The 25,215-nt window shown below is 38.1% G+C and overlaps 1 protein-coding gene across 2 annotated transcripts in view; it reads right to left on the minus strand.

The window, feature by feature from the left end:
• Positions 1-5,875: 5,875 nt before the first annotated feature.
• Positions 5,876-25,215, minus strand: part of kcnq1.2 (potassium voltage-gated channel, KQT-like subfamily, member 1.2) — a 150,256-nt gene continuing 130,916 nt past the window's right edge. For both annotated transcript variants that reach the window (XM_051884464.1, XM_051884465.1), the window contains exon 18: positions 5,876-7,914. In XM_051884464.1, the coding sequence (XP_051740424.1) occupies positions 7,762-7,914 (153 nt within the window). In that variant the 3' untranslated portion in view covers positions 5,876-7,761. The remainder of the gene's footprint in view (positions 7,915-25,215) is intronic.

Below are 25,215 nucleotides of genomic sequence, written 5' to 3' on the forward strand. Positions count from 1 at the left end.
AAGTAATGCATTGCAATATTGCGTTACTCCCTAAAAAAGTAACTAATTGCATAACTTATTTACTTTTCATGGAAAGTAATGCATTGCAATATTGCGTTACTCCATAAAAAAGTAACTAATTGCATAACTTAGTTAATTTTCATGGAAAGTAATGCATACAATATTGCTTTACTCCCTAAAAAAGTAACTAATTGCATAACTTATTTACTTTTCATGGAAGTGATGCATTGCAATATGGCGTTACTCCCTAAAAAAGTAACTAATTGCGTAACTTAGTTACTATACATGGAAAGTAATGCATACAATATTGCGTTACTCCCTAAAAAAGTAACTAATTGAGTAACTTAGTTACTTTTCATGGAAAGTAATGCATTGCAATATTGCGTTACTCCCTAAAAAAGTAACTAATTGCATAACTTATTTACTTTTCATGGAAGTGATGCATTGCAATATTGCGTTACTCCCTAAAAAAGAAGTAACTAATTGCGTTACTTATTTACTTTTCATGGAAAGCAATGCATTGCAATATTGCGTTACTCCCTAAAAAAGTAACTAATTGCGTTACTTATTTACTTTTCATGGAAAGTAATGCATTGCAATATTGTGTTACTCCCTAAAAAAGTAACTAATTGCATAACTTATTTACTTTTCATGGAAAGTAATGCATTGCAATATTGTGTTACTCCCTAAAAAAGTAACTAATTGCATAACTTATTTACTTTTCATGGAAGTGATGCATTGCAATATGGCGTTACTCCCTAAAAAAGTAACTAATTGCGTAACTTAGTTACTATACATGGAAAGTAATGCATACAATATTGCGTTACTCCCTAAAAAAGTAACTAATTGAGTAACTTAGTTACTTTTCATGGAAAGTAATGCATTGCAATATTGCGTTACTCCCTAAAAAAGTAACTAATTGCATAACTTATTTACTTTTCATGGAAGTGATGCATTGCAATATGGCGTTACTCCCTAAAAAAGTAACTAATTGCATAACTTATTTACTTTTCATGGAAGTGATGCATTGCAATATGGCGTTACTCCCTAAAAAAGTAACTAATTGCGTAACTTATTTACTTTTCATGGAAAGCAATGCATTGCAATATTGCGTTACTCCCTAAAAAAAGAAGTAACTAATTGCGTTACTTATTTACTTTTCATGGAAAGTAATGCATTGCAATATTGCGTCACTCCCTAAAAAAGTAACTAATTGCATAACTTGGTTACTTTTCATGGAAAGTAATGCATACAATATTGCGTTACTCCCTAAAAAAATAAATAATTGCATTAGTTCATGTGTTCTGGTGGAGGCGTGGCTTTGGAGACGCTCTGAAAGGAGGGCGGGATCTTATGATTTCAAAGCTAGCTTGCTATTCCTAGCCACTCCGAAATTGCCTACCCTACCTTTAATACTTCTACTTTGGCACAGAGTTGTTGCCAATGTAGAGCAATCAAAATCAAAGGTAGTATGCTAACTGAATATATATTTAAATCAGCATACTGCTTTAGGAGCCAATCACACACAAAACATTTTTGCGTTGAAAAAAGTACGATTTATAAATTGAAATTCTTTTAACTTAAGCACAGCAATTTTGCTAGTGCTAGTGCATGTTTATCTAGAAAAAAACGAAAAGCAGCGCAGGTAAATGCAAAAAAAAAAAAAAAAAAAAAGTGCAGGCAGCTGCCTATGCTCCTGGTACACAACACGGCAGCTAGATTGTGGAACAGAGCGAATATCTACATCAGTCATCGCCATCAATCATTTTTATTAAACATGCACATGACAGACAGAATCGTAGAATCTATCACACCACACACCCACAGAGCCTGTCTGGCTTGGCTTTCATATCTACAGATAGCGGCACGCGGCACAGCTGTCGCCAGCTCTGGCCGTCTGTAGCGTTCATTAGATGGGCCCACCTGCAGCCAGTCAAAGGCTTTTATCAGCTCGCGCTCCTGAAGCATGCAGACCAAAACACGGAGCCCGAGCGCGGCACGCTGGCGGCTTCTGAACAGACTTCATTATCCTTCCCGCGCTAATCTGCTCAGCTATGCGTGAGGGCGCTGGACATGACCTGCTGCAGATACCTGCGCGCGCACGTCAAAACCTCATCATTACGCGCAGATGACATTTTAATGAAGACTTTTTCACTGGACGTTCCAACGAATTTTTGTTTTACCTTTAGACAACTCTATATATAAGGCTGATGATCGACCTTCTCATCAAGATTTAAAGGGCTTTAAGCAGCAGCTGCGACATGATGGACATGCACGTTCAGGTTTGTGTGTGTGTGTGTGTGTGTGTGTCCAGTCCTCGGGCTGTGTCCCGAGCATGACGTGGCCTGTACTCGTGTGCTGGTACAGTCGACAGCAGCTGTCTACCCTCGTTTCTCTCATTCTCCTCGGGACAGCCAAACCGACCCGGGCCGCACCACTGAAGTGTTTCCAGCGCAGAGGCCTGGAATCCTCCTCGCGTCTGGACGAAAAGTCCACAGCAATGCGACCCAGTTCACCACACACTCGAGTCCAGACGTTTGCTCAATAACAACATGATGTGTTTCGATTCACATTCCCGCAGCTGTACAGCAGACTGGCATGAAGATGGGCAAGATCACAGACCGACAGTCGCTTGGAAGTGAATTTGATTAGTCGCCGCTGTGACGGTATTTTAGGCCACATTACTAATGCAGAAAATATACGCAAACTTTAATTTATGCAATAAAATAACAAATAAATAAATAGTGAAAATAGAAATGTAAATGGAATTTGTAGTTATAAAACAAATTAAAAAATTAAATGCAATAAATGTCTGTAATTTACTCTGAACTTCTCTTGGGGAGGGTAATGATAGTAGCCAGTATCAGTCATGCACATCTAGAAATATTTTATAAATTTCACGTGTTTATTTTTACCAAATAAAACATTTGAGCATATTTAGGCCTATTTATTTGCATCTTTGTGTTTCCATCCAGCATATTTTATGCAATATACCAACAATTTGCATAACGTAAGGCTTCCTTAAGTCATAAGTGTTTAAATAGTTCATGTAACTTTGGTGGTTTGATACGCGCTCCGAACCACTGATTCGAAGCTTCATGAAGCAGTGTTTTGAAATCGCCCATCACTAGATTTTGTTGAATAAAGTCGGTTTTTGGTTTTTTTGGCGCACAAAAAGTATTCTCGTCGCTTCATAACATTAAGGTCGAACCACTGTAGTCACATGAACTGTTTTAAATATGTCTTTAGTAGCTTTCTGGGCATTGAAAGCGTTAATTATCTTGCTGTCTATGCAGGCCTCACTGAGCCATCGGATTTTATCAAAAATATCTTAATTTGTGTTCTGAAGATGAACAAAGGTCTTACAGGTGTGGAACGACATGAGGGAGAGTAATTAATGACAGAATTTTAATTTTTGGGTGAACTAACCCTTTAAGAAATGAAAAGAAGCATACTCCATCAATTATGGTTAGAACACGCTAGAAACATAATAATCACTGCAATAATGATCAAATCATAGACTCTTAAATATTTGCCTATTAAAATCCAAACAGCGACTTTTTTTTTGGCACTGCTGGTCTATAGTCACAAATCAGGCTTCCAACTTAAAGTCAATTCAAATTGCCATTTTTTCATGCAAGAAAGAGACAGATCAGGCCTGGATCCGTCCCAGCGCTCCCAGACAGCGGCAGGCATGAGGGTGGACGGTTGGACGGGTCACTGCTGCCCCTCCGTCGAACACAACAACAGCCGCCGGTGCAACTGTTTTCTGCTCAGCTATTTCTAGAACACAAGAGGCGCAGCTGCCCGCGTCCCACGCCTCACACCTGTTCATACCAATATCTGCTTTCATAGGGCACCACTGCTCCTCCACGGGGCCACAGGTGGCCCCCCAGTAATGGGCACACGGCTCGGGCTTGTCATCGGGTCAAACAGGCCCCATTATAGAGGAGGTGGCTGGATTTTTGGCTAGCACTTGCAGCCAACTTCTGTTTAGCAATCAGCGTGGAAAACCTGACATAGTACCAGATCTGGTTTATGATAGTCTAGCTGATAAAACTTAGATGATGATGATGCTAGTTTGACCAATTGGCCTTAGAGAATTTGGTTGATCAAAGAAGCTTTGCTGGTTTAGCTAGTTAAAGGGGTCATGAACTGCGTTGTTTTATTGTTTTATAATGTTTCCTGGGGTGCACTTATAATGTTAGTATGCTTACATCAAAAATTGTCATAATTTAGAAATAAAAGGCATTTTTGCTACCCTGCTGTTTGATTGACAGCTCCAGCGATTGTAAAGGGAGCGTTCATCCTACTAAGAGAAACAACGTGAAGTTGAGCGTTTAGTCACTGGTTTGGTTTACTGACACACAGACAAAGATCATCTGACTGTACATGAATCATTACATATCTGTTCAGGCATTAATTATCACAGTTACTGACATGTTGTTGCATTACTGTCAAGTCCATATCGTAAAAGTCTGTTTGCAAAGCATGCGCTGAAATGCAATTGATTTACCAAAGAATCCGCAGTGAAATGTACCGAATACTAATAAATAAAGCTCAACTGAGACATTCACATTGTTGGAAATAAATAACTATATTCCTAGCATTAGGATCCTTTGAAAAATAATGTTATTTTAGTCCTGTATCGCTCTTCTCTCCTCATCATCTCACTAACACACCAGTGGGCGGGGCTAACGTTGCAATGATGAAGTAGGCGTTGATTTCTTCTGCGGAGGCGGTGTTTCATCTATCTATAGGCACATTCCAGGATCATTCGTTCGCTGGATCTGGTGTCAATAAACGTTTTTATTAGACTAACAAGGAAATTTTCAGTTCTGAAACTTACAGGATATTCTTATAGTATGACGAGCTCTTATATATCAAAAGCTCAAGAAAAAGTTGATTTCTCAATTCATGACCCACTGGAATTTGAGGATGTGGACCGGTATCTAAAACACAACATATATATATATATATATATATATATATATATATATATATATATGTATGTATATATATATGTATGAATAAAATTGACCCATTTATTCCTTCCTTGAGTTTGACCATATTCTCACTATATTGGACTATATGAGCCATAAAAGCCTTAAGTATCAAATTATTCGGTCTAAATGTTTAATAAACTGATTTTTCAGACTAGTTTCATATGTCAGGCTTTACAGGGTTAAGGGATAAAGAAGGAAATATGAGTATGTTTTCAGCCTTGAAAGATTTTAAGCAAGCAGACCGAAGTGAGAAACGGCATTAAAGAGAATCAATCATCACCTGAGTCCATGTGCTTCGTGAGGATCTGCTCTGGTACGTCACAGGAGCAGTGAACCTCGCAGTCACAGATGTGAGTTTGCATCCCTAATGCTTTTCCAAGAGGCCGATCTCCGAGGATAGTGGATGATCGAGCGCTCCGACATCAAACGGCCTTTTGAAAGCACAGAGACTGTGTACATGAAAGGCCGACAGTGTCTCTCTTGTACACAGCTGGGCCTGTAGACGACTCCACTTCTCTTTCAAGGTCCCGGCAGTGAGCTAAAACAGCGGCAACGAGACAAAAGCAGACGTACGGATCTTCAGAGCCTCAAAACACGACCCATATTCAACTCTCAGTCGCATATTTCAGGCTTTAACCGAGTAGAAATTCAAGACCTGAATGTAGGTGCACAGAATGCGTGGTTTGCTAAAGAGAAATAAGCCAATGGAAACATGTCATTTTCAATTTCTCCAGCTCGTTTGACCATGTTTGAGGCTCCAAACTTTAATCATTCACACATGACGTGTGACTCAAAGCGTGACAGGTACTCTCACATGCAATGCATGCACGTCAAAACGCAACATGATACATAATTAAATGCATGTTTTATTTACACCACAGTTTATCATTCCATCAGAACATGAATCCAAACCTTCAGCACTACATGGATATAAATATAAGGCATTACTACAATATTTACATTGCTTTTTGTTTTATAAAACTGTACAGAGTCGTGTCAGCAGCAGGCCATGTCATAAAACAAGCCAGAAAATTCCCTCTTCTTCAGGTTTTCAGCTCATGTTGTGCAGAACAATTAAGGGTTATGGTTAAAATATATTTAAAAAATATGAAATACCAATAAACAGACACCTGTGACCACATATTGTGCATTATTATATTTTAAATTAGTTGCTATTTTGTATTTAATATTTTAATATGTATTATGTTAATGTTTACACTACCATTCAAAGGTTTGGGGTCAGTTAGATTTTTTTTAAATATAAATTAATACTTTTATTCAGCAAGAGGACATATTAAATTGTTTAAAAGTGACATATTTAATGTTTCAAAAGATTATATTTCAAATAAATGCTATTCTTTTGAACTTTCTATTCATCAAAGAATGATGAAAAAAATGTATTTCCACAGAAGTATAAAGCTGTTTTCAATTTGATAATAATAAGAAATGTTAATATAAAAAAAGCATATTAGAATGATTTCTGAAGGATCATGTGACACTGAAGACTGGAGTAATGATGCTGAAAATTCAGCTTTGAATCACAGAAATAAATTACATTTTAACATATATTCACATAGAAATAAGTTATTTTAAGTTGTAATAATATTTCACAATATTACTGTTTTTACTGTAATTTTTATTAATTAAATGCAGCCTTGGTGAGCAGAAGAGACTTCTTTCAAAAGCATTAAAAAATCTTACCGACCCCAAACTTTTATTATGTACTTGTATTATGTAGACGTTTTTTTTAAATGATTTTTAAACGTAATAATTTTCATTTCACTTCTTATTATATTCAATAAATGTTTAAACTATTTATTGAGCATTGCCATATTTTTCATATTGCTGTTTCATAAAAGCAATACGCCACTTGCAGCTGTCAGATACAGTGATTTTACCATGGTTTTAGACATAAGAACGCTTACATCACTGTAACATTGTGGCTTTTTGCTTTTAAAAAAAAAAAAAAAAAAAAAAAATGAATTCAATGTTAATTCTGTGCAACACAAACGGCCATCAGATGAACATGTCTGGAGAAAAGATCCAGGATGAAGGTATTTTCCTCAAGACGGCTTTGCGGTTACTGGAAAAGAACAGTGGAACGTGTTTTTTCATCTCATTAATTGCATTTTCCGTCAACTCACCTCGCCTTTCAACGTTTAATTATCTTGGATGAGAAAAATAATCATTCGATCAAACAAATGCATCTAAAAGGTGCTTCAAGGGGAAAAAACGGTATTATGGCATGGTTTGAGTTCTGACTGATCCGCTGTTGGGAATCTTGGCTCTCCTCTCAACGTCAACAGCCGTGAATAGCCTCCTTTCTCAGCACGCTATTAAACTTCATTAGAATCTATCATGTGTGTTTTGCTATTTTGATAAGCCCTACCACAGCCATACATCAACGGCGGCTTTCATTCCCAAAGCACGTGTTCACGGTCTGAGTTTGGAAATGTTATTTATGATTTCAGCCTTTGTTTTGTTCACAAGAACCGTCCCTGCTTGACCAAAACAGGTCCGAACGACACCCTCGGTGAGAGTGCTGACCATAAAACCAATCAAATAATGCATCCTAATGATGACAAACGGACAGTTTAGCTTGGATTAGGAGATTCTGAGGATCTCCATACAACCACTTCGCCTACTTGGCTACACAGATGATGTTCAATTTGTAGTCAGAAACAGGAAACACCAAGTTGTTCCTCTCGGACCCCGTTTCCCACGATGCATAGTGCGAGTTCTCCATGCAAGCATGTCATTGGCTCTCGTCCATGCTGACACCCAGCCGCTTCATGACGGTGACGCGGGAGCTGTACTGGCTGGGTTTCTGCAGCAGCTCTGGTTTGGGCTGGAAATGCTCCATTAAGATCTTCAGGATGTTCTCCAACTTCACGTCCATCTGAAGCACCTACAAAACACAGACAGATATTAGTTCAGATACAAAACTCTCTCCGTTTACACTAGCATTTTCTAAAAGTTTCTCGTCCACACTAAGATGTCGGAAAAAGCTACAATCTTCTTACTATGCATGCGTAAAATGTCATGAGTGGACACGCCCCTACTGCTGATTGGCCCACTCTCCTACCCCATCATTAGTGTGCATGCCCCTACTGCTGATTGTTTCACTCTCTCCTTCCCCATCATGAGTAGACACACCCCCTTCTGCTGACTGGTTCACTCTATCTCCTCCCCCATCATGAGTGGACACGCCCCCTACTGCTGATTGGCTCACTCTCTCCTTCCCCATCATGAGTGGACACACCCCCTTCTGCTGACTGGTTCACTCTATCTCCTCCCCCATCATGAGTGGACACGCCCCCTACTGCTGATTGGTTCACTCTCTCTCCTTCCCCATCATGAGTGGACACACCCATATTGCTGATTGGCTCACTCTCCTCCCCTTCATGAATGGACACGCCCCCTACTGCTGATTGGCTCACTCTCTCTCCTCCCCCCATCATGAGTGGACACACCCCTATTGCTGATTGGCTCACTCTCTCTCCTCCCCTTCATGAATGGACACACCCCCTACTGCTGATTGGCTCAGCCTCTCTCCTTCACCATCATGAGTGGACACGCCCCTACTGCTGATTGGCTCACTCTCTCTCTCCTCCCCCATCATGAGTGGACACGCCCCTACTGCTGATTGGCTCACTCTCTCTCCTCCCCCAACATGAGTGGACATGCCCCACACAGCTGACTGGCTAGTGTAGTGTGTTGTGTTGCTCGGTCCAATCCACTTTCAGCAGCGTTTCTCAGAAATCACTTACTTCACCTTTAACAAGTCTACTTTCCAAGTTAACATATCTAAATAAAATATTAAGCCAAATTAATAAAGAACTTAATAAAGTTCTTATGCTATTCTTCACATGACCATTTTATTAGCAAATTATCTCACCACTTACAGATACGTACAGGTCACACTCAATCGCCATGGCATGTTTGGTCTAAAACACAACTGCCCTCATGTTTTGTCGCAGGACAGCAATTCAATTTTCTGTCATCTTTGCAGGAATGCAATATGAAGATAAGATAACATTTATCCTCAGAAACACTGTGAAAGTGAATAGCATGTAGCAGGCACATACCAGTATAAACACAGACATCTATCAGTACAATATGAATCACATGACTATACAACAAGCGTCATCGATTTCAATTTCAAATGTGAAAAAGCCGTTTTTATATCTATCCACTTGCGAGAGCGTCTTCAAAAATCGCAGTCTCAGTGTGGACTGAAGACCAAAACGTAGAGAAAAAGATGCATTTTCAAATGTATCCGGATTAGACGTGGCCTCAGCTGAGAAATAAAGCTGTTTTTCTAGTTCATTTCAGGGTTTAGATTTAGCTTGTTGCGGTTGTGTTGTCCCAAATCTGGGCTACTAACTAAAAGGTTGAAGGTTCAATCCATGCAAGGGGTTAATCCATGAACAACCACCACTGTGCTCCAGTGAGGCACTTAACCTCAGGTTACGAAAGACTGTTTAACCCTTAGAGTCTGAAAATCAGGCTAAAATCTCTTCACTGTGTCCACAGATTATTTGAACAAGACATTATTTTTAAACACTAAAAGCAAATACTGCATTAAAAGGCATAAAAAAAGTCAGTTTTCAACCTTGACACAAGTGAATCTCGCGGTCATAATTCAACTTAATATCAAAAGAAATAAAATCAAACAATATGATTCAATGCGACATTAACACAAATGGTCAGAAACAACCTCTCATGCATAAGTGTTTTTCTTTCAGAATGGGTCATTTATTCAGATATACTACTTAAAATACCCAGTTTATGAGCCCTTGCTTGGCATTAACCATCACACACACACACACACACACAAACAGGCCGCGTCAGTAACATGAAACGCCAACACAAGCCATGAGAAGGTCTGAGCTCAACAGTGCGCTGTTTCACAGCGAGTCGACATAAATATATTTTCATAAAGAGAAGGAACATTGCCTGCCTGTTAGAGGGGAAATATAAATCTGAACCATAAACATGTCATTGATAATCTACAGCATTATCTGCATTCCCCAGCGACGCGCTCCGCTCAGATTAGGAATTCCTCTGGTCTGTGGAGCCGGAGCACGCTGACCCACGGAGACCTCTGGAAAAACAACCCGAAAACAGCCACAAAAATTGTGCTTGGACTGCAAATTCACCTCGCAAACTTTAGTGTTTAATAAACTGCTCTGAGAACAGGGTGTGGGTTTGATGTTTTACGTCCAAATCACCAGAAGCGAGAGCCAGAATGAACCACAAAGGTGTTTGTTTGTTCCCTTTTCTTTTAATGATACAATATTCCAGTTTCTCCTGCAAAAATGACTATTCAAAAGCTGGTTAATCGCTGCAAACAAATTCCTTAATCAAATGTAGCATATCTACAAATCCTTAAAACAAGATGAATTTACTTGTAAAGCAAGCAACACTTAAAATTTTGTTAATATCTTGTTTGAAGGATGATAGATGAGAAAAGAAATAACACACCTACTCCAGTTTTGCACCACTAAATAGTAGTAAATAGTTTCTCTCTGAGTTTGCCAACTGGATCTTTTCTTCCGGAAGATTAAATGCAAAACACCAGACAGACTTTGCTTCCATCTATCATGGTTAAGTCAATAATCATCTCGCCAAAAAGAAGAATTTTATCTTTATGAGCTCTGGGAAAAACAACACGCTCCGTTCATTCACTGCGCTGATAAGAGCTCTGGGATCCGACCAGCATTTCGTACTTCAGCTGGTGTGGATGAGCAGCCGTTGATGAAGCTTTAGCTTGTTTTGAATCGGCTGACTACACACCGTCTCACAGCGTCTCCGCCGTGTCTTCACATGTCAGATTGAGGCTTGGATTGAAGCCAGAGCTTTAGATTGCAAAAATGGTTGAAACTGTGTTTTGGAGATGTTTTGATGTTTGTTGTGGGACAGAATATCAGAATATACACCTATCATCCCTCCATCCTTCCGTCTGTCTGTCCATCAATCTATCATCTGTCCATCCATCCATCCATATCGTCCGTCCGTCCATCCATCCATCCATCCATCCATTATCTGTCTGTCCATCTGTCCATCCATCCATCCATCAATCATCCATCCATCAATCATCCGTCCATCCATCCATCCATCATCCATCCATCAATCATCCATCCATCATCCATCCATCCATCATCCATCCATCCATCCATCATCTCTCCGTCCGTCCGTCTGCCCATCCATCCATCAATCATCCGTCTATCCATCCATCATCCATCCATCCATCCCTCCATTGATTCATCCATCAATCGTCCGTCCGTCCATCCGCCCATCCATCAATCGTCCGTCCGTCCATCCATCCAATCACCCATCCATCCATTATCTGTTCATCCATCCATCCATCGTCTGTCCTTTCGCCCATCCATCCATTTATCCATCCATCCATCCATCCATCCATCAATTATCCTTCCATCCATCAATCAATCAATCGTCTGTCTGTCCATCCATCCATCATCTGTCTGTCCGTCCGTCCATCCATCCATCCATCATCCGTCCATCCATCCATTTATTCATCCATCCATCCATCCATCATCTGTCCGTCCGCCCATCCATCCATCTATCCATCCATCCATCCATCCATCCATCCATCCATCAATCATCCGTCTATCCATCCATCATCCGTCCATCTATCCATCCATCATCCATCCATCCCTCCATCAATTCATCCATCAATCATCTGTCCGTCCGTCCGCCCATCCATCCATCAATCGTCCGTCTGTCCATCCATCCATCCATCATCAATCAATCAATCAAATCAATCGTCTGTCCGTCCATCCATCCATCCATCCATCCATCATCCATCCGTCCATCCATCCAATCACCCATCCATCAATCATCCGTCCATCCATCCAATCACCCATCCATCAATCATCTGTCCATCCATCCATCCATTTATCATGTCTGTCCGTCCACCCATCCATCCATTTATCCATCCATCCATCACTCATCCCTCCATCCATCCATCAATCAATCAATCAATCGTTTGTCCGTCCGTCCATCCATCCATCCATTCAAAGTTTGTCTTAAAAATTACAGTGATATTTTCAATTCTGCATCCTGTTTCCTACCTCAAAAGCAATTTGAAAGGCATTCTTCATCAAACTTTGACTAATACACAACCCTGTTGCCCATTTGATTTGTGACTTATTTTTGGCTATTTATCATATTGTTTCGAAAAACACATGAACGAGTGTCCAATGAATCACTCCACGAAGGGCAAATGAAGTGCATGAATGCTGGGGTGTTTCGTGATGTCAGTCGTGTATTCTGGGGTCCCTGCATGTGTTTCGTGACAGCTGTCCTCATATCACATGTCTTCACGCACCAGGACGGCCACGGCCCACCACGGCCCACCACAGCCCCCATACTGGCAGATAAACATGTTCATGTCTTACCGCACCGGCAGTCTTGTGTCAAACTGTTTCTGAGCTCAAGGTTATAAACTTTTTCAGTACTGAAAGTACTCAAACAATCTGAACAAACCTGTAACACTAAGTAGTAAACTTCAGTGTCTGTGTGTGTGTGTCCTGCAGCATTTGTGCACCCTAGCAACCATGCAAAACACCCTAGCAACAACTCAGAACACCCTAGCAACAGCCAGAATGCCCTAGCAACCACCCAGGACACTTTAGAAACCAAACAGTTTGGCAACATGGTGGAAATTTTGCTTTTGAAAATGTAAAATTTAGAGATTTTGCACACATTGATCAGGCAGCAGGTTGAGGTGTGTTGGATCCGAGCACAGCGGTGATCTGGAGAACTGAAGTGACTCGTGTGAAGTGCTGAATGTGAGTTTTAGTGACCTGAGCGAGTGTGCTCAGATTCACAGCAACGCCCTTCAGCCAAGATGAACGAGTCCGTTTAAGGGTGGCAGATACAGTATGTTCTTTGTGTTTCAAAAAAGAACAAAAAAAAAAAAAAACAACAAAACAAAACAGAAAGCCTGTAGAAGGACAGCAGGAGGAGGAATGGAGATAGAGAGAGTAGGATGATGGAAGTGAAAAATCATAAATGAAAGCAGTAAAGCAGAAATCAACAATGAAAGAAAGAAAGAACACAAAAACTAACAAACAAACAAAAAAGAAACAAACAAACAAGAAGGAAAAGGAAAGAATGAATAAATTAAAGAAGTAAAACAATGAAAGTGGCTAGATAGAAAAAATAAAAAAAATTTAGAAAATGAATGAACAAAAAAAAGAGCAAAAAAATATAGAACGGACAGACAAAAAGTTGGACGGACGGACGGACTGACAGACAGAAAGACGAGAGACAGAGACAAAAAGACGGACGGACTGACAAAAAGACGGACGGACAGACAAACAGACAAAAAGATGGACGGACGGACAGAGACAAAAAGACGGACGGACGGACAGAGACAAAAAGATGGATGGACAGAGAGACAAAAAGACGGACAGACAGACAGACAAAAAAAACTGATGGACAGAGACAGACAAAAAGACGGACAGACAGACGGACAAAAAGACAGACGGATGGACAGACAGACAGACAAAAAGACGGACGGATGGACAGACAGACAAAAAGACGGACAGACAGACAGACAAAAAGACAGACGGATGGACAGACAGACAGACAAAAAGACGGACGGACGGACAGACAGACAGACAAAATGACGGACAGACAGACAAAAAGATGGACAGACAGACGGACACACAGAAAGACAGACAGACAAAAAGACAGATGGACACATAGACAGACAGACAGACAGACAAAAAGATGGACGGACAGAGAGACAAAGAGATGGACAGACAGACAAAAAGATGGACGGACAGACCGATAGACAGACAGACAGACAAAATGACAGACAGACAGACAAAATGACGGACAGACAGACAGACAAAAAAAACTGATGGACAGAGACAGACAAAAAGACGGACAGACAGACGGACAAAAAGACAGACGGATGGACAGACAGACAGACAAAAAGACGGACGGATGGACAGACAGACAAAAAGACGGACAGACAGACAGACAAAAAAAACTGATGGACAGAGACAGACAAAAAGACGGACAGACAGACGGACAAAAAGACAGACGGATGGACAGACAGACAGACAAAAAGACGGACGGATGGACAGACAGACAAAAAGACGGACAGACAGACAGACAAAAAGACAGACGGATGGACAGACAGACAGACAAAAAGACGGACGGACGGACAGACAGACAGACAAAATGACGGACAGACAGACAAAAAGATGGACAGACAGACGGACACACAGAAAGACAGACAGACAAAAAGACAGATGGACACATAGACAGACAGACAGACAGACAAAAAGATGGACGGACAGAGAGACAAAGAGATGGACAGACAGACAAAAAGATGGACGGACAGACCGATAGACAGACAGACAGACAAAATGACAGACAGACAGACAAAATGACGGACAGACAGACAAAAAGACAGATGGATAGAGAGACAGACAGACAAAAAGAGCGTCCCTCTTTTTGTCTGTCTGTCTCTCTATCCATCTGTCTCTTTGACAGACAAACAGACAAAAAGATGGACGGATGGACAGAGACAAAAAGACGGACGGACGGATGGACAGACAGACAAAAAGATGGACGGACAGAGAGACAAAAAGACGGACAGACAGACAGACAAAAAAACAGATGGACATAGACAGACAGACAAAAAGACAGACGGACGGACAGACAGACAAAGACGGACGGATGGACGGACTGAAGGGTAGACAGACAGATAGGCAGAAAGACGGACGGACGGACAGACAGATATACAGATCTATCTATCTATCTGGTCTATAAACCATCAAACTTTTTCAGGGTCAACATTCAAAGTACATAGATCGAACAAACAAACAAACAAACACACAAAGAAGGAAGTAATCAGGGCACATTGAGACACTCCCTAATAAGTGTGCCAAATTTCACAACTTGGCCTCGTCCCTGAAAGAAAGAAAAAGAAAAAAAGTAAGAAAAAAAGACAGAAAGGCAGGAGGCCTGTTTTGTGGAACAGGAAGTGTATCAGGAGCACCTGACGCACATGATAATATCAAGGTCTTCGCCACGTGCCGCAACACGGCGGCCAGAAGCGTTCCAGGGGGCCGCGGCGGAGGCTTATCTCTCGCTCTCAAAGCTGCTTTTGTTTCTCCGTTTCACTCATGAGGAGCTACAATCTCCAGCAGAACAAACGTCATTCATTCACATACTCGCGGGAGTAACACGCATGCCTGCTGCACGCTCAGGTCTGCTCACCACCGTCATCATTCCCACAAACGACAGAGAGTCAAAACAGACGAGAGGAGAGAGGATGGAGGGGTGTGAGACCAGCAACTTTACATTCAGTTATGCTTTTAAAGGGATAGTTCACCTAAAAATGAAAATAGTCATAATTTACTCATCCTCACGTTGTTGCAAACCTGTATGTGCAACACAGAAAGTCATAATTTTTACTATTGGTCACCCTTTACATCTATCTGTGGGTTTTGCAAATATTTAACCAATGAAAAGTTTTAAAAAGAGCTTTTGACTAAACCTCATAACTCCATTGGATAGTCAAACTGTCAGTCAAACCTCATAACTCCACCCACCTCTATCGTGAATAAAGTGCCACACACAGTTTGGAGCATCTCTGCTTGTTTGCAATGCAATTATTCAAAATAAAGAACTGATGTTTGAATAAGTACAGCATTTTCTTTATTCAAGAAACACCATATATATAAAGACTAATATTTTATGTATTTGAGGAGCAGAGAAGAGAGTCTAAGTCTAGCATCTGTCGTTGAGTCATTGCCAGTACTGTCTTAAATACCTTGTACATAGCACTTTAATATTGTGAGATTTTGGCCAAATGGAGTCCCACTTTTAACTTTTTCTCACACAAATCATCATATGAGTTATAGAATTTAGTACAGAAGTCATATAGACTGTTGTTAAGATAGTTTAATGGTACTTTTTGGAGCTTGACAGCCGTTGGTCACCATCCATTTACATTATATGGAAAAGAGCAGCATGAACATTCTGCTAAACATCTTCTTTTGTGTTTTATGGATGCAAGAAGGCCATACACACTGAAATAAATGTTGAGCAGAAATTTCTAGTAAATTAAAAAAAAAAAATTACAAAGAATTGACATTTCTTTGTAATAATTCTGAAGTACAATGACTGAAATAGTATTTTGTTGTAAAATGACTCCGATAATCTTCAAAAAAATCATTTTTTACAGTGCAGGTTTGAAACAATGAAGGCGACTAAATCAATTTTGGATGAACTGTTCCTTTAAAGACAACAAGTTTCATGTCTCATTATGATTTAAGCACCAGCAGTCATACAAGAAAAACATAAAACACATAAAAAGTAATTAAAAAACACAATATATTTTGGAATATATTTAACCGCAAACTGAACCTAAAAACGCGGCATAAAAAAATAAGGTAGAATATATTCGGCTGAGTTTTACTGCTGTGACCCGCAATAAAAATGGCTGAAAATGACGAGAGTAAATTGAACTTGGCCTCATTCTCTGTCACATTTGGCTGAACGTTTCTCCCTCAAAAAGATTTTCGATGGCAACAAAACAGAACTGCTTCTCCTGCTATAAAATATTCACCAGTAAATCTTCCTTCTCTGTTGATATATTTCCTTCTTTAGATTAATTTCAGTTTGTAGTTTATTAACGTCGTCTGAATGGATCTGTTTAAAGGGGCCAGTTGGCCCTTTAAACATTTGCGCAGACAGACAGCTGAGCGTCTCTCTTTAATGGTCCCTGTGGCGGCCCGAGGGCAGGCGTGGTCACAGACCCCCTTTCATAGACTCGGTATGGGGTGAAGGTGTGTGTGTGTGTGTGCGTTTCTGGCCTCTGAAACACTGCTTTATTTGCACAGTCACCTCTGAAATGTGTCCACATGGCACTGAGATCTGCTCAATATTGTGCACATTATATAAGCTTTTGATTGTGATTGATGGAGAAAATGTAAATAATTGCATTTTGCATAAAGAAAATATAATTTTTAGGAACAGCACGTTTTTTTGCAATACATTTTCATGAGGTTTAAGCACATTGTCACAATCAATGAATTCTCAATAACTGAAAAAAAAATATATTGCATACAGAAAATCCTATTTTTAGTATGATTTCTTGCAATGTGACATTTTCATGATATTTAAGCACATTTTCTCAATCAATTCTCAATAATAAAAAAATGTAATTCCCATTACTGTAAAAAAAAAACATTTTAAACGAACTATATTATTGAAAAAAAAATCTAATTTTCATTACTGTACAAAAATGCATAAAAACAAACAAATAAATAGATTTAAAATTAATTAAAAATTAAAATAAAAAATAATTAATTAAAAAATTAAAAATAATATAATTAAAATAAGGCAAAAAATAAATTATATATAAATATGTGTATATGTATACATAAATATATATGTATACATTATATAACACTATATTTTAACTATAATATTTGTAACTAAAATAAGGCAAAAATAAATATTACCATGAGGTATAAATACGTTAAAACAATTTAAATCAACATATAGATTTAAACAGCTTTATAGCATTTATACATATACATATTTATACACACACACACAATATTTATTTGGGGGCATCGTCATGAAAATAATATCACAGTGCAAAAAGTTACTATAAAAATATATATTTTAATACTTTTTATATATAAAACAACAATAGATAAAACATATAAATAACAAATACAAAACATTTTCTTTCTTATGAAGTACTGGGAAATGTTCAGATTTTTTAAGATTCACTCATTCATTAAGGGCCAAAAAGGCATATTACACACACACACACACACACACACACACACACACACACACACACACACACACACACACACACACAGAGGGGCACAAGTGTCATATAAACGTGAGTGTGTGGGGACAGATGCAGTGTTTTGTGCCTGTGGGGGCTTGTTGACTGAACACTTGTTTCTTTATGGACTGACAGCTGTTAAACCACACCCACTCACTCGACTCCGCCTTCCACTCGTCCAGCCAAATCAATTAAATCTTCTGTGAAGCCCTAATTAAAGCAGAAGTCTATAATTAGCACAACTGTCCAACACGACGCTAACAACACCTCCACATACGTGTCCGGAGGAAGTCCACAGAGCCGTCTCACCTCATCCAGAGATGGTGTCCTGAACTAAAAGACCCAGACAGAGCAGAAAGGAAACTGAATTACTGTAAGGTCTGTTTGTGCAGGTGCCCGACAGCTGAGAACTCGAGCCGCGTGTGTGAAGGTGCCCGTCATCACGTCAACGGAAAATCAAACACCGTATGAATGTCATATTTCAGCATTCCAGCCGAGACCATCAGATCATTTCTCAAGAAGTGAAGCGGAGTAATACAACAGCTAACATCAACTCAGAATAAGAAAACTCTTACAGCAGTATATAAAATAAAACTTTATCATTTAAAGCTGTATAAATTAAAATGAGATGATGTACACAACCATTCAAACATTTGGGGTCAGTGAGATTTCATTTTATTATTAAAGAAATTAATACTTTTTATTCAGCAAGGATGCATTAAATTGGTCAAATGTGACAAACGTTTTTAAAACATTTTTATTTAAAATAAATGCTGTTCTTTTCAACTTTCTGTTCATCAAAGAATCCTAAAAAAAAAAAAAATGTTTTCAACATTGATAAAATCAGAAATGTTTCTTGAGCAGCAAATCAGCATATTAGAATGTGATCATGTGACACTTAAGACTGGAGTAATGATGCTGAAAATTCAGCTTTGATCACAGGAATAAATTATATTTTACAATATATTCACATCGAAAACAGCTATTTTAAATTTTAATAATATTTCTGAATTTTTACTGTATTTTTGATCAAATAAATGCAGCTTTGGTGAGCAGAAGAGACTCTTCTTAATTTAAAAATGTTGTTTATTATGTAGAAACACTATGCACTACCATTCAAAAACTTGGGGTTAGTAAGATTTTTTTTTTTTTTTAAAGAAATAAATACTTTTATTCAGCAAGGATGCATTAAAATGATCAAAAGTGACAGTAAAGACATGTATAATGTTCCAAAACATTTTTATTTCAAATAAATGCTGTTCTTTTGAACTTTTATTCATCATAGAATCCTGAAAAAAATTATTTTCAACATTGATAATAATCAGATATCTTTATTGAGCATCAAATCATCATATTAGAGTGATTTCTGAAGGATCATGTGACACTGAAGACTGGAGTAATGATGCTGAAAATACAGATTTGATCACAGAAATAAATTATATTACAATAGAAAACAGTTATTTTAAATTATAATAATATTTCAGAATTAGTACTGATTTTACTGCATTTTTAATCAAATAAATGCAACCTTGGTGAGCAGAAACATCTTACTGACCTCCAAACTTTTGAATGGTGTATTATGAAATTAACCTGAATTAATAACAAACAATAGCACAAGTTAGGCTAAATTAATAAATGCTATCCTTATTTCATTAAAACTTGATGCATGTTAACTAATCGAACAGGATTATAATATTACAAAACCCCACAGCATGAATGAAGGTCAAAGGCAAGCTTGTCTATACGACGCTACCGTATAGATGTAAAGTCACAAAGCTGGAATTCAGATTCCTGCGGTTGATTTCACTTCCTTTGAATGTGTGGAATTTCCCTGCCGATAACCGTCAGAAACACGAAACTATTTCATCACAAACAATTCACTGAATGCTGCATTTACATTCAAGCATGATCAGCTTCCAGAGAAACACTGCGCTACCCTCGACCTGAAAACCACCTCAGTTTAGAAGATGGGAAATTATGTCACTCGGAGACAGGATCATTTAAATATCTCACGGGAAACGATGAAGATGAGCCGCCATACGTGTTCTTATACTGTAAGTGTGTATAGTGTGTCATGAGAACAGAATACAGATGAATGAAACGTGACCAGAGGTGATTGAGTTTCACATTTCAGCTTTGGTTTCTCCCACGGGTTCATCTTTTCCTCGTCTTTATTTACGTCCTGACACCTTCCTGTCGACATTTCTCAGTGGATTGTGTTGAGGCCGTTCACACGGGTTCATAAACAGCAACTGAATGATGCGTTTGTAAAAATGTACTTGATAAACTTGATACACTAGCATTAAATATGACTCACAAAGATGACAATCTGTCACACGTGTACACAAACTAAAGGCCCGTTCAGAACAAGAACGATAACTATATTAGCGTCCACACCAACGCAAAATATCATTCTGTTTATTATAAGCACACTGCAGTTTTGTCATCTGCCACTTTAAATGCTCAAGCTCTTAAAGGTGTCCTATAATGCCCCTTTTCACTAGATGTAATATAAGTCTCTGGTGTCCCCAGAATGTGTCTGTGAAGTTTCAGCTCAAAATACCCCACAGATCATTTATTATAGCTTGTCAAATTTGCCCCTATTCGGGTGTGAGCAAAAACACGCCATTTTTGTGTGTGTCCCTTTAAATGCAAATGAGCTGCTGCTCCCGCCCCCTTTCCAGAAGAGGGCGGAGCTTTAACAGCTCGTGCTTCGGTTGCTCAACAACAACAAAGCTGGAGAATCTCACGCAGACAAAATGAGGATTGTCAGTAACGGTGTTCAGCCTTACATTGTTCAAACCGGAGTCGGACACTGATGGAGAGACTCAGGAAGAAGTTACATCTTTTAGAATGAAACTGGACGTTTCTGAATGGTTAGTGGATAAATTTATGTAGTTGCTGTGGAGTTGATTCAACTCATCGACTAGCATGTGCCGTCATGTTAATCTTCTGTGCGAAACACGTATGTTTTTTCATACAACTAGATCTCTTTTATTGAATCCAAAAGGTTTTAATTATATTTTTCTACATATAAAGGTATTTTAAAGATTTTGAAGCGTCAAAAGGTCATTCGGTTTAACCGTCCGAAGGCCAATACAGCCATTTCATTTGTGATTAAAATATCTTAAAATGTAATAAATGTTTATATTTTTTACTCTGGCATAATTTTATAACATCATATATCAACATAGTGCAAAATGATATTAAAATTATGTGTAGAAGTTGTTGCTTTGTTATGAGAAAGAATGTCCGGAAAAATGAATTTCATTGATGTAATTCGGAGTAACCAATATAAAGGGACCATTTTGGATCAAATCATGTGGTCAATATCATGTGACATCATTCAGACACCTGCAAAGGACCACATGGTCATGAAGAAAAGTAACTATTTGATAAATTCATGTTTTCACTTGATCATACGCATGTCCCGAAACATCAGGTCATTCGGTACAACCGCTATAAAACATGGAAAATGCTGTAATATTTTAAAAACTTGTACTAAATATAAAATGTTTGATTGTCCTTTTAGATATCAGTCTGTTAGCATTGTTTGAAAATATCGTCATTCGGTATAACCAAAAGTGTCATTCGGTGAAACCGAAATTTTGGTTAAACCAAATGACTTTTTTGGTGACAAATTTTGTCCATCTTGTAAAAAATGAGAAAAGCAGTGTTAATTGATTGGTCTCTCTTTTGTGAGTGTGTGTGTGTTTGTGAGTAAAAATGTCCCCACAAATATGGCAATATCCGAAACCCTTGTCCTTGTGAGAAAATTTCTGGTCCCCATGAGGAAAACAGCTTATAAATCACACTAAGTGATGTTTTTTGAAAATGGGTACTTTTAGGGAAGAGAATATACAGTTTGTACAGTATAAAATCATTATGTCTATGGAAAGTCCCCAAAAAACATGAAAACGCAACGTGTGTGTGTGTGTGTTTTCCATAAGCGTGCTTCCAAACTGTACAGCATCTGTGAAACGGATTATCAATGTGTGAAAAGAATGGGAAGTGGGCAACTCTCTCTCTCTCTTCCTTCTCTTCTTTTCGAGCTCGTTATTGTCTGCCAGCGCTCTCCAGATGTGCACGTCCACTTTATTTTGCCGTGTAAGAAGCATACTTTGCATTTTGCAAGCTGCACTGATGACTTTGCAAGCTGTGAGTGACTCCAACGCCTGGAAAAAGGAAAGTTGTTCTGTCTATTCATTCCCCAGGTGTGCGGGTCCTCAGGGACATATGGAGCGCGTTGGACACGGCAGATTCATAGACCTGTATGCTTTCAGCAGACTTCATCTCAAATGTTCTCATCATTTGTCTTTTGTCCTTATTTTGACACTAGTCTTAGCCAGGCTTGCAAATCCTGGTCCACATTGCAGCTTATTATGAAGCGCCCACTTAGACAATTCACACACACACACACACACACACACACACCATGAATGGGCAAGAAGCTGTTGATGGCAAACTCAGACTTCTTCGCTCTAGACCCGTGGCTCCAGTCTGCTCCGACTCTCTCTAATTAAACCCCTGATGTTAAAGGCTTGTGGAAAACCCCACACAAAACAACACTCATAAACTCCATATTCATATATTTGCCTCATACAGACCAGGTGCACACATAACAACAAAACAACTGCATCTTCCCCTTCTGTTTATCTCATACAGGAACATGTAAATAACAGGGATGAACAGGAGACAGAAATGTGTTTCTCCTAAGGGTGCAGTTCACCAAAAAATTACATTTCAGCTAAATGTTGTTTTATTTAATTTTCAAATAAATAAAACAACAATTAAAACAGACATATTTAAGAAGTTAATGTCCATTTTCTAGGTTTTCTTCTTGTATTTGTGACTGGACCATCACCTATATTCATATATGAACAGTTTTATGGCAATTTATGATGCTTTTTGTGTCAAATCATATGGGTTTATGAGTGAAACATGTTCATGTTTATCATTTAAAACAGTCATATAGAATAAATAAATAAAATGGTACTTAAAACAATCATAATTTAGAAGTTAATTTCCATTTTCCAGGTTTTTTTCTTGTATTTGTGGCTGGACCATCACTTATAATCATATAAGAACAGTTTTATGGCACTTTATGATGGTTTTTGTGTCAAAGCATATGGGTTTATGAGTGAAACATGATTGTTTATCATTTAAAACAGTCATAATAGAATAAATGAATAAAACAACAATTAAAACAGCCATATTTAAGATGTTAATGTCAATTTTCTAGGTTTTTTCCTTGTATTTGTGACTGGACCATCACAATCATATAGTTTTATGAGTAAAACATGTTCATGTTTATCATTTAAAACAGTCATACTTTAGATTTTCATTTCCATCTTCCAGGGTTTTTTTTTTTTTTGAATGAATTTGTGACTGGCCCATCACCTATAATCATATATGAACTACTTTTATGGTACTTTATGGTGTATTTTTAATTGTGTACTTTATTAATCTTATGGTTTAGGGCTTTAGAACAGCATGACAATGAATAAATGATATGTTGTTCATGTGTGAGTAAACTATTTCTTTAAGATATTTCTGTTTGTGTGCTACCCTTGTGAGAATAAGCACTTCTTAATTCTGGAAACTGTTGGAGTTTCTGTTAAACTGTTAAAAATTCCTAATTTAAAAAAAAAATTTTTTTAACAATCTTGCCCGGACTGGTTTGAATGATTCTAGCTTGTACCGTCCAAGTTTTCAAATAAAAGACATGTGGCAATTATGTGTGTTAATCCATCGTAAGACATTAGATAATGATACTTTGAGACGTTTATGTAGCTTAACACGGTTGTGCCTTGATATTAAATAGTCAGTTAGATGATTGTGCAAAATCATCTGTAGATATGCCACTATAAATATCAGATTGCAGGCATGAGGGAAGCGCTGGCGTGTTTAAGCGTGCGTGTGATCCGTTCAGTCAGGCTCTGTTTGTTTTTGTGTTTGGATTGCGATCTCCCCGGGCTCATAGTTGTTCTTCCATATGTTTGCTTGTCTCCATGTGATGCTGTCGGATGTATTTACACAACTCCCTTCTGTTTGACTTCTATTCTCAGATAGGAATAAATGTCCATTTTTAGGCACTTCTTGTTTAGACGTTTAGAGTCCCCACATTTGACATTCCAGGACGTCCATCAGCAGCCAACTCATATCTGCAGATGTGGATTAAACAAGCAACTATTTTTGATTCTTTATACCATTTTATTCAGTTAGATTCCATTTAATCCCATTCAGTTTCTTCCCCTTTCATCTATTCCATTCCAATTCAGTCCATTTTATATTCTGTTCTATTGTATCTGTTATATTCAGTTTCACTCCATTCCATTCTCATCAGTTTCATCTATAAGTGCATGATATATTCTCTTCTGTGAAACTTGCAGCTGTTCTCACACATACACACACACACACATTTATATATATATATATATATATATATATACACACACACACACACACACACATATATAAATTGCAAGTTTAAATTGCGAGATAAAAGGTCAGAACTGGGAGAAAAATGTCAGAATTGCGAGATGTAAAAACAGAATTGAGAGATATAAACTCGCAATTATGTTGAAAAAGTCAGAATTGTGAGATAAAAAGTCAGAATTGTGAGAAAAAAAAGTCAGAATTGCAAGATATAAACTAACAATTGTGAGAAAAAGACTCAGAATTGTGAGAAAAAAGTCAGAATTGCGCGAAAGTCAGAATTGCAAAATATAAAATCAGAATTGCGAGAAAAAAATCAGAATTGCGAGAAAAAAATCAGAATTGCGAGAAAAAAGTCAGAATTGCGAGAAAAAGACTCAGAATTGCGAGAAAAAGACTCAGAATTGCAAAATATAAAGTCAGAATTGCGAGAAAAAAGTCAGAATTGCAAAATATAAAATCATAATTGCGAGAAAAAAGAACTGTGAGAAAAAGTCAGAATTGCTAGATATAAACTCGTAATTGCGAGAAAAAAGTCAGACTTGCGCGAAAGTCAGAATTGCAAAATATAAAGTCAGAATTGCGAGAAAAAAAGTGAGAATTGAGAGAAAAAAGTCAGAATTGCGCGAAAGTTAGAATTGCAAAATATAACGTCAAAATTGCGAGAAAAAAGTCAGAATTGCGAGTAAAAAAGTCAGAATTGCGAGAAAAAAGAATTGCGAGAAAAAAAAAAGTCAGAATTGTGAGGTAAATTCGTAATTGTAAGAAAAAAAAGTCTGAATTGCCGGCTGTTTTGAAACGGCACAAAGTTGAATAAGAAAAGAATACGAAATACTGCACTATATCTAAGTGACTTTTAATTTTTTTTTACCAGACGGTCAGATTTTCTTGCTTCTATTGAAGCTCAATGCT

The sequence above is a fragment of the Ctenopharyngodon idella genome, chromosome 24 (assembly GCF_019924925.1).
Source record: "Ctenopharyngodon idella isolate HZGC_01 chromosome 24, HZGC01, whole genome shotgun sequence".
In the NCBI taxonomy this organism is placed as follows: Eukaryota; Metazoa; Chordata; class Actinopteri; order Cypriniformes; family Xenocyprididae; genus Ctenopharyngodon; species Ctenopharyngodon idella.